The 13,880-nt window shown below is 60.8% G+C and overlaps 1 protein-coding gene across 1 annotated transcript; it reads right to left on the bottom strand.

Annotated features, from left to right (window-relative positions):
• Positions 1 to 4,971: 4,971 nt before the first annotated feature.
• UPK3BL2 (uroplakin 3B like 2) lies at positions 4,972 to 8,917 on the bottom strand. Its single transcript, XM_069486400.1, has 6 exons — positions 8,833 to 8,917; positions 7,363 to 7,515; positions 6,955 to 7,174; positions 6,332 to 6,408; positions 5,936 to 6,056; positions 4,972 to 5,223 (listed from the first exon to the last, which is right to left on the bottom strand). The coding sequence occupies exons 1-6, from the start codon at positions 8,912 to 8,914 to the stop codon at positions 5,115 to 5,117; spliced, it is 762 nt and encodes a 253-aa protein (XP_069342501.1). The 5' UTR covers positions 8,915 to 8,917; the 3' UTR covers positions 4,972 to 5,114.
• Between the last annotated feature and the right edge of the window lie 4,963 nt (positions 8,918 to 13,880).

Genomic DNA, 13,880 nt, shown 5'->3' with positions numbered 1-13,880 from the left:
AAGGGGCCTCCCACGCCGTCCGAGGCAGCAAGGACCCAACCAGCGTCTCTGACACTCAGAGACCCCTCTGCGGTCGGTGGCTGGTCAGAGGGGCCCAGGCAGGGCCCTGGGGCAGCCAGTGGACAGGCGTGGTGGCCAGAGGTGCCATCCCCCACCCCGCCCTTGGCCTTCAGCCCAGACCCAGGTTCCTCTCTTCCCAGAAGTTCATCCCCCGGAATGGAGTTACGTGCTTTGCACTCGTTAACCTTCTGAACCTTCCAGAAAAGGAGTGGAAATGCCCTGCCTCCTCCTCCTGCTGAGGAAGCTGTGGGTGGGAGTGGGGAACAGGGGACCACCAAGGCCACCGCTACGGACCAGAGATCAGAGGGTCCCGGGCAGGGGGTGCCATCCTGGGCGGGGGCTCAGTCCTCAGGGAGCCTCCGCAGGTCTGCAGGGCCGAGGCGGGGAGGGCTGGGCAGCCCGGCCAGTTCCCCCCCACACCACGGTTCTTCAGTCTGCTTTGCAAACTCAGAACGTGCACTAGTGACTCACCCTGCAGCCCTCTGGGTGCAATCCTGGCCCCCAGACCCTTCCCATAGCGGCCCCCGCCTGCCCAGCCCCCTCGGTCCCCGGCACGCAGGCTCCTGCAGGCTCTGGGACTTGTTCCTCAGCAGCGTCCACATGTCTGGGCTGCTCCTGCCACCTCCAGGCCTCTTCTCCTCCACTTGCTGGGCGCCCAGACCCCTGGAGACCCCTCAGCACCCGCCCCCAGCTGGCTTCCCTGTGTTCCCCACCCTGAAGGCACTTACCCCACCCCTTGCTTTTTGTCATCTGTGAAAGGAAGTTAATCATGCGATGGCCCCAAGGACTTCAGGGCTCACACATGGGGGCCGTGTGGCCCAGCTCCTGGCACGCAGGAAGTGCTGTGCTGCGGTGGCCGGAGTCACCCTCACTTGCCTGGGCTTGGCTGAGGTTTCCAGGGTGGCTGGCAAAAGCATCCAAGTCTCCACGTCTCTCTGTCCGCTGCTCCCTGTCAGTCTCCCTCGGTCCCTTCGCCCCACCAGGGACAGATTTCAAGCCTGCGTCTTGGGCAGCAAGAGATATTCTTGAAGTCGTGGTTCAGAGGAGGACAAACCACTTGAGGTGGAAGGGTCTGGGCGGGAGGAGGAGAGGGCATTTCAGCTGGGCTCGGAGGGCGAGGAAGCTTGGGCTCCAAGCGAAGGGGGTGGCAGGGGGGTGGAGGGTGGCACAGAATGGCCGTCATCCTGATGACACAGGAACCCTGGGTCTGACTGCACAGCTCAAACCCGCCCAGCAGGCAGGCATTTCAGCCCCTGCAGCAAAGTCCCAGCGTCCCTGAAAGTCCCCAGAGGGGTCCCGAGGACAGCCTGAATTTCAGCCAGGGGTCACCAATGGGTCCTGGGAGAGGGCCCCACACGCCGTGTGGACAAGTAGGGAGTTGCCTAGTTTCTCACAGTGGCCCCCTCGGGGTACCTGGCTCCTGCTGCAGGGGGGAGTGGGGTGTCTGGAGACAGGCTGGGGACAGGGCCTGCAGGGGAGGGGGCTACAGGGGTGACTCCCCTGCACCCACCGGCTTCAGGGGACGGCTATGGGTGGTTTCTGTCCCTGACACCCGTTCTTTCTCCCTTCTCATTCCTGCTTCATTTTGCCCCTTTCCCCGAGGGGCCCAACCCCAGAGCAGAGCAGCTTCCCGATTCTACTATGTCTCGTGCTTTTTGGGAGGTGGTAGGTCGTGCCCGTGTCTGGACCAGCTCAGACAGCTTCGCCCGGGATGTGAGACGCGTTCCCATGGCTTCTCAGAGATAAAAACAGGGACAAGAAAAGAGTGGGAGACAAAGAGAGGGGACAGAGAGAGACAGATGCACCAGGTCCCCCACCCTATTGTTTGTCCATTTATCAGGCTGATGTCCGGTGACGCATGGCACACTGGATGTCATTTCATGGCTCAAGTTCATGTCCCCAAGTCTGTTTTCCCAGGTTTGTCCTGAGAATTTGTTTGAGAGTTGGAGTGCTGAGTGGGCTGGTGTGGCCACTCCCTGTGGTCAGCAGGCGGGAGCTGGTGTCACCCGCCAGCCCCTGACACCCTGTAGTGCCCCCCACGCCCCTCTGCCCGCTGGCCCCTCACCCATCCTTCAAGACCACCCCGAAGCCCCTCCTCCAAACAACCCCCAGACGAGATCAGCAGACAGAAGTGCCTTTCTGTCCCCCGAGGGCCCCGTCACCTCTGTGCATATCTGGCTGCCTCTGAGACGGGCTGGCCTTGAGGGCCAGGACCACATGTGTCAGTGCCCAGCATGGCTGGCTGGAGTCAGCGACTGTCTGCTGAGGGAGGGAGGGAGGGAGGGAGAGAATGGGGAGGGACCGAGTGACTCGAGGGCCAGAGCTGGGCATCATTTTTCGTGGGTGAGGAGGCTGAGGCCCAGGGCGGGTCAGGCAGGGCCGGGACTGGGGGCCCCGACATCCGCCTTCCCTGGGAGCAGGTCCCACGACACAGCTCCCTCCCTGCTCCGTGGGAAAAACGGTCAGTGGCTCTAAGGGGTCCTGCACCCTGGCTCAGGCCCTTCCCTCCAGCCAGGCCTGGACTCCCAGGCCCGGAAGAGCGCAGACGGGCAGCCCTGGCACGGCCGGGCTTCCCATCGGGAACTCAGGCTGGGGGAGAATCCCGCCCACCCCGTGCCGGGCTCTGGGCTCAGCATGGGGCACACCCCGCGTCTCTGTGGCCAGGCTGTGTCTGTCGGAGGAAGGGGTACGTGTCACCAGTGGGGGCCTGTGGTCAGGGTGGCTGGGTCTGTCCTGGGGGACCGGGGAACCAGGGGGAGGACGGGGCTGCGGGGGTGGCATGCTGGCACGAGGGGCCTCTGGGATGTCCAGTCAGAGACTGCCAGGGGGCCAAGGACGTAGGACGGGGGGTGGGGGAGTGGTAAGCTCGGCTGCACAGGGCGTTTACTCCAGATGGGGTGAGGAGCAAGGACTCCACATGCCCCACCTCGAAGTCCTGGAGCATGTGGGTCGGTTCTACCCGGGAGGGCTTCAGAGAGGAGGTGTTCTCAAGGGAGAGGCAGGGAGGCAGTGAAGGGGACATTTGGGGGCCCTACCCTCTCCAGCTGGCAAAATCACCCTGTCCTCTGAGACTCAGGGCTTGGCCCCTGCAGAGTCCCCTCTGCACGCCCCTACCCAGGCTCTGCGGCCCCCTGTCTGCCGCCTCCAGTCTGGAGAGCAGAAGGCGGGAAGGGTCTGATTCCACGGGATCGGCACAAAGGCAGCCATTTCTCGCCCTTCTCTGTCCTGCTCTGTGGCCAGGAGGCTGAGCTCCACGGACAGCACCCCTCAGGCACCCTGCCCTCTGGCCTCTGGCGAGGTATGGCTGGCGGAGGCCCCAGCACGTGATCAGAGGCAGGAGGGCAGAGCCCACTCCCTCGGGGGGCTTCATGCCTTTACCTACAGCCCCCGCTCCTGCTGGGGACCGTCACCCCTGGCTGCTGTTGGCTGGTTCTGGAAACACCACTCACTTCCTCCCCGCAGCCCAGGGGGTGCTTATGGCCCCATTAGAGCTAGTCCTGGGTCACCCTCTCTCCTTGGTTCCCCTGACGCTGCCCACACCCCTGCAGCGCTCTCGTTTGCCCAGAGAGACAGCGCGCCATCTGTTTCCTGCCAGGGCCTGACCCACACAGGGCGTGGGTGAAGGTTTGTGGAGTGCAGGATCTTAGAGTTCACTTCATTTGACCTTTGCTTTTTACATAATGGAAAACTGAGGCCCAGAGAGGGTGAGTGACCTGTCCAGGGACACCCAGCCCCAGAGTCAGGGCTCACGGCTGCTCTGAAAAGGCTGTGGAGAGGCCACGGCTTAACTCACAGAGGTTAGAAGTCTGTTTGTCCCTGTCCCCAGCCTGCACCTCCCAACCTGGCTGCCCCATGTGGTACTTGAGGATTTCCTCCAGGGCAGGAGCCGGATGTGTCTGCTCAGGATAATAAACCCATCAGGGCCATTTGCACCTCCCAGAGGCAGGCAGCTGGGACCCAGCCAGCACCCTCCTCCCCTGACCTCGTGCCCCCGAGGGCGAGGTCCCGCCTTGTGGCATGGGGTGTCTCCCAGCCTCTCTTCCATCCCTCACCCACCCTCCCCCACCTGCCCACCAGCAACTGGTTGCTGCTCCTGCCTGGGCACCCTTCCCACGTCCACCTGCCTGGGTGTCCTGCTCCTTCTCCAAAGCCACACCTCCCCAAGAAGCCCCTTCTGAAGCCCCAAACAGTCCAGCCCTTCGGTGCCTGTTCCCTCCTTCCCTTGTACAGTTTTCTCCCTGCAGCGGTGGCACCTTGCCTCGGCCATTGTCAGGCCTGGCACGGAGCAGGGCTGTTGATCAACACTGCGTGCCCTGCGTTAGGTTTGGGGCTGAGGTCTGCTCGGGGCTGAGTCCAGGAGCTGCAGCTTCACACATACTTCCTGCCCCCACAGCCTGGGCTGCCCCACCCGGAGGTGTGGACACACGTGGCATGAGGTCTAGAAGCTGCACCTCTTGTGTACTCCAGGGAGGAGGGGGAGGGGGGAGGGGGAGGGGGGGAGGGGGGGAGAGTCCTCCAGCCGGGAGGAGGGGCCAGCTTGGGTGGGATGGACGGCAAGCTCCAGACACGTGGCCTTTGGGTAAGAGGAGGCTGGCTGGGCAGGACAGGGGAGCATCTCTCAGGGGTCTGTAGTCTTCACAGCTCCCAAGACATGTTCACCTTGGTTTAGCTTCACCGCAGCCCAGGGGGCCGGGGTTACCATCTCTTTTCACAGACAGGGACATTGAGGCTCGCAGAGAGGCAGGTCCTGCCCCAGGTGACTGCTGGCCTAGGATCCTGAGCCTCACCCCTGGGCCTGCATCCCCTTGAGACCCTCCCCAGAGCTGAGGGCAGTGACGCAGGAAGACTGTCCAGGTGTACGATGTCACACACAGGCAGGGAGCTGTTACGGACATTTATTTCTAACAGGGACTGGCCCAAGCTTTGGGCTACGGACACCTTCCCCCAACCTCATCTCTTCCAGGGCTCTGGAAGCTTCAGGATGTTTCCCAGCCCAGGCTGCAGAGCCTGGGCCAGGGAGAGGCTGTGGGGCAGATGGCGTCCCTCGGAGGCCCTCAGGAGCCCCCCACGGCAGGAGTGCTGAACGCATCGTGGGTGGTGTATCTCCTGACACTCACTGTCTCCCTGGGGCCCGAGATGGGCGTGCTCCTGCAGCTGTCGAAGCTTGGGTGGGGAGGAGAGGAGAGACACGGAGAGTGAAGGAAGGGCCGGGACGAGGTCCCGCAGCCACTGCCTAGCTCCCCAGCCCACTGCACAGGGGAAACTGAGGCTCCATGGGTCGGGCAGAATTAACCAAAGGGAGACGTTGCCAATCCCGCCTCTCACTTCGGTCCATGGTCACGGCCAGGCCCCTACACTCTCTCCCTCTCCCCCAGCACCCCAGGATCCCTCTAAAACATTATCTGTCTCCCCTGATCAAAACCCACCATTGGTTCACATGGGCTGCAGGACATGGCGCATGTCCTCGCTGGGCACCTGGCCTACCCGGCCTTGCCCGGCTGCCTGCAGCCCTTCTTCCCCAGGAGCCCCCCAGTTCTCCACCCCCCTGCCACTCCCTCCTGGAACCATGCCTTCTCTCCCCTCCTCCGCAAACCCCACCAGGGGCTGCTTCTCTTCTCTAGGAAGCCCGTGGGCACCCGCTGTGCGCCAGGCCCCAGCACCTGAGCTCTGTCTGACGTCTCTGGGCAACACCTAGAGCTTGGCCCAAAGACGGTTCACCTCCACCTGGGGCGTCCCTGCCAGCCCCCATGTGCGATCCCAGATGCCGCCACCAGGGGGCGAGCGGTGCCCGCTAGGAAGGGGTGCGGGGAGGGAGGGTTCATGGCCAGGCGCCCCCACCCCCGGGCCCCCGGTGAGCTCAGCGCTGTCCACTCACCAGGTGTATATGAGCACAGCGACGAGGACGGTGAGGAGGAGAGCGAGGAGGATTGACAGGATGGCGATGATGACAACGGTGCCCGCGCTCTGGGCCCCCCGGACAACCTGGAGCGCCTGGGCTGAGGGCGGTGATGGGGGCCGCACAGCCCGGCAGGAAAAGAGATTTTATTTGATCCGAAAAGGGGACCTTGGGCAGCCTCCAGGCCAACGCCCCTCACCCCAGGCCAGGAGATGGGGTAGGGGAGAAGGGGTGAGGCTGGGGAGGGCACCTGAGGATCCGGAATGGTCACGTGCCTCTGATTGACAGGCCGGCCTGTTCCCCCCAGCCCACCGCAGTCCTCAGGCTGCCCTTGGGCCCGCCCCCCCTGTTTGACCTGCGCCTCTGGCTCCCTACCTTGGGGCAGTCGGGTCTCCGTGGACCACTCTGTCTCAGCCACGGGTCCCCTGTCATTCATCACCAGGAACTTCACCCTGAACAGGACACCCAGCATTGGGGGTGGGGTCCCCCAGATCCTGAAATCATCAGGCCCTGGTGCCTGTGGTCTGTCCCCTTGACTCCCAACAGAAGGGGCTCAGGTGTGACATTTCCAGCTGTATGACCTTGGGTGCATCCCTCACCCTCTCTGGGCCTTAGTGCCCTGATTTGGAAAACAGGGGGACAGGATTAGATCTCCCAGCACCAAACACAAGTGAGTAAAGCCCTTAGTGAGGGAGACAGGGGCAGAGTCCAGTCACTGCCTGGGGGACACCTAGTCCAGATGGGGACACTCCACCTGAGTGGTCCAGACGGCCATGGGGACTGCAGCTTGAGGTGGGGCCCTCTGCCCAAGAAAAGCGGCATAATGCAGTGAGGCCGCCCCAGCCCTGCCCCCTCCTCCGCCTCCCTTTGTCGGAGCTGGAGCGGAACCCAGGCGCCCTGCTTGGGCCGCTGGGAACCTCCTAGGAGCTGCCCCAGGTTCAGTCTGGGTGCGGGCAGGAGCACCCCCGCCTGGGCCAGGGCCTGGCAGAGCCGCTCACCTGTAGGGGCCTGAGTCCGGCAGGGGGTGGTTGCAGCCCCTAGTCGTCGTGGCACAGCCGGTGTCATTGCCCACACGGAGGACACGGAGCTGGCTGCTGGCCTGGCCCCCGGAGTAGAGCGCCCGGTAGGCCATCAGGGTGAGGTAGTAGCCACTCTGGGGGAAGTCGGCAGGGGCAGGGCTGTCCTCTACACTCTCTGGGGCCCTGAAGCTCTGCGTGGCTGAGGGTGGCACTGCAGTCAGATGGTGGTGGCCACGTCCCCACCCCACCAGGCCTGACAGCCCTCCTGGGGCCCCAACCCCTGCAGCACCGCCCCCTCCCTGACCTCCCCTCAGCCTGCTGCTCCTCTCAGGCCTGTCCGCCCATTTCACAGAGGGAAGACCAAGGCCCGCCCCCAGCAGCACCCACCGTTGCTGCGGGCCACCACCAGCCAGATGGTGTCCTGGTCTGAGATGTTGGGGCCGCTGAACAGGCCCCGCGGCTGCTCCAGGGTGAAAGTCGACTGGGTGAGCCTCCCCGCCAGGGTGGCACTGGAGAGCCGGGGCACATAATCCATGCGCTCTGGGGGGTGGGAGGGGAAGGGCAGAGGCAGAGGCTGAACAGGGCAACAAGCTCCTGCAGGCTCTGGTCCCCCCCAGCCCAGTCTGAGGGGGGAGACTTAGACCCATCTTGGGGGCCCCAGTCTGAGGGAGGCGTTAGGGGAACTTCCTGGGAAGTCGGGTCAGGTGTTATCGGACATCTCCTTGGTGACTCTGTGCCCCATGGGGGATGGGCGGGTGGCCTGAGTCCAGCCCTTGGCCCTCTCCTGGGAGGCTGCTGGGGTGGGCACTGTGTGAGGTCAGGGGGAGGCTCTGCCCTGGTCCCCCATGTCACTGGGGTCTCCCAGGGCAGGGCAGGCATGGAGGCAGGGGAGGCCCTGCCCTGGTGGCAGGCACCTTCTTCTGGACCTTGCTGGGATGGGACTTGAATCTGGGAGAAACCTGAACCTTTGGCTGGACTCTGAACCCTGACATGCCCAGTGACCTTGAGCTTGAGTCCCTCTGCACCCCCCCACACCTGCGTGAGGTTGGTTTGCTTAATGAGAGGAATGAATGGCTTGGGAGGGGTGCGGGGAATGACACAGGAAGGTCCCCTGACTGAGACCCCAGGCCTGCACATGGACCACGCAGAGGGGACCATGGGCTCTGGGGCCACCTCCCACCCCAGCCCCAAAACATCTCCCCCTTCAGGACCCTGTCCCTGCTCAGGTCCTCACAACCTCCCCTGGGAAAGGGTACAGGGCAGGGACAAGCAGCCGGGGCCATATGCCAGAGGGGACTCGGACCCCCTACCTCCTCCCTGAGACCCCTGAGGGCAGAAACAGGGCCACAGTGTCCTCCTCTCCCCAGTCCCCAATACTGGGGCCAGGCACACTCTCCCCTTCAGTTCAGTCCTATTCGTTCCCACTGAATTCAGCTCAACCCCAAAGGTTCAGGCTAGAACCTTCCTGCGGGTCATGGGTGGCTCAGTCCTGTCTCCGAGGCCCAGGGCACTCTGCAATGTTTGGAAGGAGGAGGGGAGCAGCAGAGATGGGGGTGCTGTACCTCTCAGCCCATCTAGTTAAGAGCAGATGATGCCCACAGCCCCCACCAGAGAGCTTCCCGGGCGAGCAATGACCTCCAGGACTTCTTTAACCCTCTCCTCGGGGAACGAGCGGGCAGGGAGGGCAGGCACGTGTGAGAACTGGGGTGAGAACCCCAAGGAGGAAGAGGCAGCACTATGGCTCCCCAGGCTTGCGGGGGGATAGGTGTCTGTCTTGTGGCAGCTTGTGGTGGGCTGTCTCTCTGACGCACCCTGGGCCCGGTCCCCAGCCCTGTGCCAGCGCCCACCCGCACTCACCCAGGCCCTGCCGGGGCTGGACGTGGGTCAACAGCACCAACAGCGGCATGAGCAGCTGGGACTGTCCCCAGCTGTGTCCCATGGCCAGGCCAAGCACCCAGCAGTCTGTCGGTCTGTCCAAGAGTCTGTCTGCAGTGTCCGCTGCCCCGGAGGCTCCTCTGCCTGTGCTGGGCTGGGGGAGGCTGCTCCTGGCATCTCCAGTGCCCCTCCCCGGTGCCCCCTCCTCCCAAACAACTGGTCAGACAGGTTTGGGGCAGAGTCTGCAGTCCCCGTGGATTCAGCATCACCAGGGAGGGTCTGAACAGAACAATCGTTGCAAGATGAGCCTGGACACTCCCACCCCCACCCAGGAGGGCCTGGCCAGGGAGGGGCTGCGGAAGGCAGAGGCTGCCCAGTGACAGTCCTGCCACACCTACCCACTCCATGGCATCTCCTCATCCAAACAGTCCCCAGCCTGGCAACTGCAGCTCCTCACAGGCCCCTGTGGGGAAGGGAGTTACCACCACTTCCTAGCATGGACAGGGCAGGGGGCCTGTCCCCGAGCACCCAGGCTGCCAGGGCAGAGCCTGGGATCAGGTCACGCACAGCCCACCCCCCTAACCTGTGGCCTGGCCCGGGGAGGGGGTTCCCTCCCTCATCTCTCTACCCAGGTGACCTGCCCTCTCTTCCTGCCCCATCCCCAGCCCCTGCCAGGGCAGGGCAGTCCCTCCTCCAGACAGAAAGTTACCAGATGGGGCCCAGGGCAGGTGGGCAGAGCATGGTGACGGCCTCTCACCTAGATTGCAGCACCTGCTCCCCTCAGCCCGGCCCCCACACCTGGACATAGCCACCCCCCTAACACTCCAATCATGCCAGGTGTCTCCTCTGCTGAAAATCCAAGATTGTCATCACCTGTGGCCCCCATTCCTGGGTGAAGAGGGGGCTTCCCCTGAATAAGACACATCTTAGTTCCCCGGGGAGATTCAGATGTCCACCCCAACTCACAAGAAAAACTTCTGGAAGGAACTTCTGTTATAAGCAGGACAGACTGGAAACCTCCAGTGCATCGCAGTGGGAAGAGGCTGAGAATCGCTGGCCCCCAGGTACTTAAAGTTCACGATCTTCCCAATCAGCCTCCCTCACTGCTCCTGGCTTCCTTCTCAGAGCACCCAGTGCTCCCTCACACCGCTGAGCCTTTGCGTGTGCTGTTCCCCTGCCTGGGATCCCCTCCACCCCAAGGAGAAAACTTCTACCGCTACTGCAAAACCCAGTTCAAATATCACCTCCTCCGTAAAGTCTTCCCAGACACTACCCAGCCTCTTCCCTGACCCCCAGAGTGACTCCCTTCTTTCTCAGTGTTGCCCTGGCACTTTGTACAGACCAGTGTCCTTCCTGCTGCTCAAGGACCGGTCAGCCACGCGCCATCCACCCTCTTGGGGCCCAGCCTGCTCTGGGGCAGGTGGGAGGCTGATTGCCTTAGTTTATTCAGGCTGCTATAACAAAACACCATGGACTGCTTATAAATCACAGATATTTTTTCTCATAGCTCTGGAGGCCGAGATGTTGAAGATCAAGATACTGGAAGAGTTGGTGTCTAGTGAGGACCTGATTTCTGGTCCTTACGTAGCAGAAGGGGCGAGGAAGCTCTCTGGGGTCCCGTGTGCAGGGGCACTAATCCCATGTATAACCTGAACACCTCCGAAAGGCCCGCCTCTTAATACTATGACATTGGGATTAGGTTTCAATGCATGAATTTGGTGGGGGGGGGACACAAACATTCAAGCCCTACTGCTGACCATTGTCAGAGAGTTGTCCTTGTCGTAGGACCCAGGAGCCCTGTCTCGTCCAAGCCGTGAGTTAGCACAGAGAAGGCAGCGTGGTTTCCAGCCTGAGCGCTGTTGCTCTTCATAAGAATGGACCATCCGTGCCCCCAGCCTGGTTTCAAACATGGCCTGACACATCGTGACCAAGCTAGTTACAACTAGGTGATCAAAGAGCCCTTCCCCATGGCAACAGTCCATAGTCCTTTTCTGGTTCACAAGCACCCATCGCCATGACAACACACATCCCCGGCCACGCCAAGGGCATGTTCTGCAGAGAGCGACGCCATCATCCTGTGTGACCGGCCTTTGACGACCCCTCAATCCCAGACTCCCTCCACACCTGCTCATCACCTGCTACACCTTCTGGCCTCGCCTCCGTCTGTTTCCACCGTCAGCTCCCCTGGCCTGGGTCTCAGGGTCTCATCAAGGTCTCAGTGGCTCTGGTCCCGGCACCCACGCTGGCTGAGCACCAATTCCCTCCTTTGGGGAGTCCTTGGTTTTAAAATTTCCAAACAACCACAAATGTCCTCTGGTTAGTATGATGCGTTTACACTCTGCTTGATGGCCAGCCCACACATGCTATTTTTCTTTCCAAAAATACTTGAGCTGTGCCAATTGTTTATTACAGTGAACTTCAAAAATGAAAAATACTGGATGTGAATCAACACGGCATAATTACCCAGCAGGCTTTCGTGACCAGCTCTGTACTCAGACATGCTAGCAGAACGTTTCAGATTTTCCGAGTAAAATGACTCTGTTTCATCAGTGACTGACTCAGCCCCAAGGGTACCGGAGGCCGAAACGAGGGCCGAGGTTCAGGAAGGCAGGTGAGGTTAGGGCTGGGCCTGCGGGGACGCTGAGTGGGGCAGGTGAGGCCTGGTGTGCCTGGGTGAGCCCCGGCCAGAGGCCACCAGACGGCCTGTCACAGTGCACTCGCTGCTTCGCACCTCTGCCCCTTTGCCACCTCGCTATCCTTCAAAACACAGCCACCTTTCCTCTTCTGGTTACACCCCAGGCGGTGGCACTGCCAGAAATCACCCCCTAGTTGGGCTTCGTGTCCACGCCCTCAAATGCCCCCCAGCACCCCGCAGGCACCTCCAGCTTGTAACTGTTGTAATATGCTTAATGTATTCATTAATACATCAAGTTCGCTCCATGCACATCCGACGTCTGTCCCCTCCTCCAGCTGAAAACCCCATGAAGGCGGGAACCGGCCTTTCCAGCCTGGGGGCTCCCAGGGTCTCACACGGGCCCCCCACAAAGTGGGTATTGCAGCTCCCTGGCAGTTGCCGGCAGCTTCAGACGCAGGTCATCTGGAATCAGCATTTGGTCACAGGACACAGAGGTCAGATCGGCAGAGTTTTAGGCGGCCAGGTGGCCTCTGAGAGAGCAGAGCTCCTCGGCCCGGGCCCAGGCACGAAGGCAGAAGAGGGGGGACGTGAGTGGCAGTGGGTCTGGCCGGGGCAAGTCCGGGCCGGGCTGGGCCTTGCAAAGGCTTTCTTTCCGTCTCCTCAACTTTTTATTCTACAAACGCTCATAACTACAGAAAAGGCGAGAGACTAGAGCAATGCACACCTAGATACAGTCTCCAGCCGGCTTGACAGCTGTTTTTTGTTTGTTTGTTTTTTTTTTTTTGAGACAGAGTCTCACTTTGTTGCCCAGGCTAGAGTGAGTGCTGTGGTGTCAGCCTAGCTCACAGCAACCTCAAACTCCTGGGCTCAAGCGATCCTCCTGCCTCAGCCTCCCAAGTAGCGGGGACTACAAGAATGTGCCACCATGCCCGGCTAATTTTTTTTTCCATATATATTTTTAGTTGGCCAGATGATTTCTTTCTATCTTTAGTAGAGACGGGGGTCTCGCTCTTGCTCAGGCTGGTCTCGAACTCCTGATCTCAAGCCATCCACCCGCCTCTGCCTCCCAGAGGGCTAGGATTACAGGTGTGAGCCACCGCGCCCGGCCCAACAGCTGTTGACAGTTTGCTGTATTTGCTCTCTGGCCTCTCCTTCATATACATGGATAAGATACATAGAGATATAATATTTGTGTGTGTGCGTGTACAGTCATGCACCACGTAACGACGTTTCAGCCAACATCAGACCACGTATACAACGGTGGTCCCATAAGATCAGAATGGAGCTGGAACATTCCTTTCGCCTAGCGGTTTGTGTTACAGTTGCCTACCGCGTCCAGTGCAGTAACGCTCTGCGCGGGTTTGTAGCCTGGCAGCAACAGGCAGCCCCGAGAGCCTGGGTGCGCAGGAGGCTACCCCGTGTAGGCTGGAGTAAGTGCGCCGTACGATGCGCTGACCGATGACAAAATCGCCTAACGATGCATTTCTCAGAATGTATCCCTGTTGCTAAGCAACACATAACTGTACATGTATACACACACACACACACACACATATATATACAACATACTTTTTTCCTTTCTCTCCCTCTTGAAAGGCAGTTGAAAGCAGACGCCGGGGAACATGGGAAGAGCTCGTTTCCCCTTCTGAAACCACGTTCTTGCCCATCGACTCATCACCCCCACTGGTCCTCAGACGTGGGCAGGACGGGCATGTGACTCATCTCATGCACACCAGAAAACTGGGCCCAGCAGAGAGAGGAACTTCCTGCAGCCCCGTCGGGGTCAGTGGCAGGGCTGGGAAGCAGCCCCAGGCCCCCTACAACAAGCAGGACTCTCTCTTTTCCTTTTTACTAATCTGTGTTGAATTTGGGGGTCTGCGGGAGCAAAGGACTCGTTTGACTTCTCAGTTTGTGGCACATTTCATGACGGCTCTGTACAAGCCCCCTCCCCACTCTGCACAAGGCCCACCCTCCCTCCCTCCCTCCCTCCTTCTCTCCCTCCTTCCCTTCCTCCCTTCCTTCCTTCCTTCCATCCTTTCTTTCCAACAGGGGCTCACTCTGTCACCCAGGCTAGAATGCAGTGGCATCATCATGGCTCACTGCAGCCTCCAACTCCCAGGTTCAAATGATCCCCCTGCCTCAGCCTCCCCCCCACCCCCTGAGTAGCTGGGACTACAGGCGAGCATCACCATGCCTGGCTCATTTTTTTTTTACTTTTTACTTTTTGTAGAGATGGAATCCCTGCTAATTTTCCCAGGCTGGTCTTCAACCCTTGGCCTCAAATGATCCTCCCACGTCAGCCTCCCAAAGTGCTGGAATTACAGGCGTGAGCCACTGTACCCAGCCAGGATTTATTTTGTTTTTTGTCTTCATCTTCATCCCACTCATGCTCTGT

This window comes from Eulemur rufifrons, chromosome 14 (assembly GCF_041146395.1).
Source record: "Eulemur rufifrons isolate Redbay chromosome 14, OSU_ERuf_1, whole genome shotgun sequence".
NCBI classification, from domain to species: Eukaryota; Metazoa; Chordata; class Mammalia; order Primates; family Lemuridae; genus Eulemur; species Eulemur rufifrons.
This window is presented reverse-complemented; position numbering and strand designations above follow the sequence as displayed.

Bases quoted from the DNA above. Each gene is read 5' to 3' on its own strand.
- UPK3BL2 (XM_069486400.1), bottom strand. From the start codon at position 8,914: ATGGGACACAGCTGGGGACAGTCCCAGCTGCTCATGCCGCTGTTGGTG. The intron at 7,175-7,362 runs GTGGGTGCTGCT...TGCCACCCTCAG, and splicing joins GGTGGTGGCCCGCAGCAACG to CCACGCAGAGCTTCAGGGCC. The intron at 6,057-6,331 runs GTAGGGAGCCAG...CACCGCCCTCAG, and splicing joins GGAGACCCGACTGCCCCAAG to CCCAGGCGCTCCAGGTTGTC.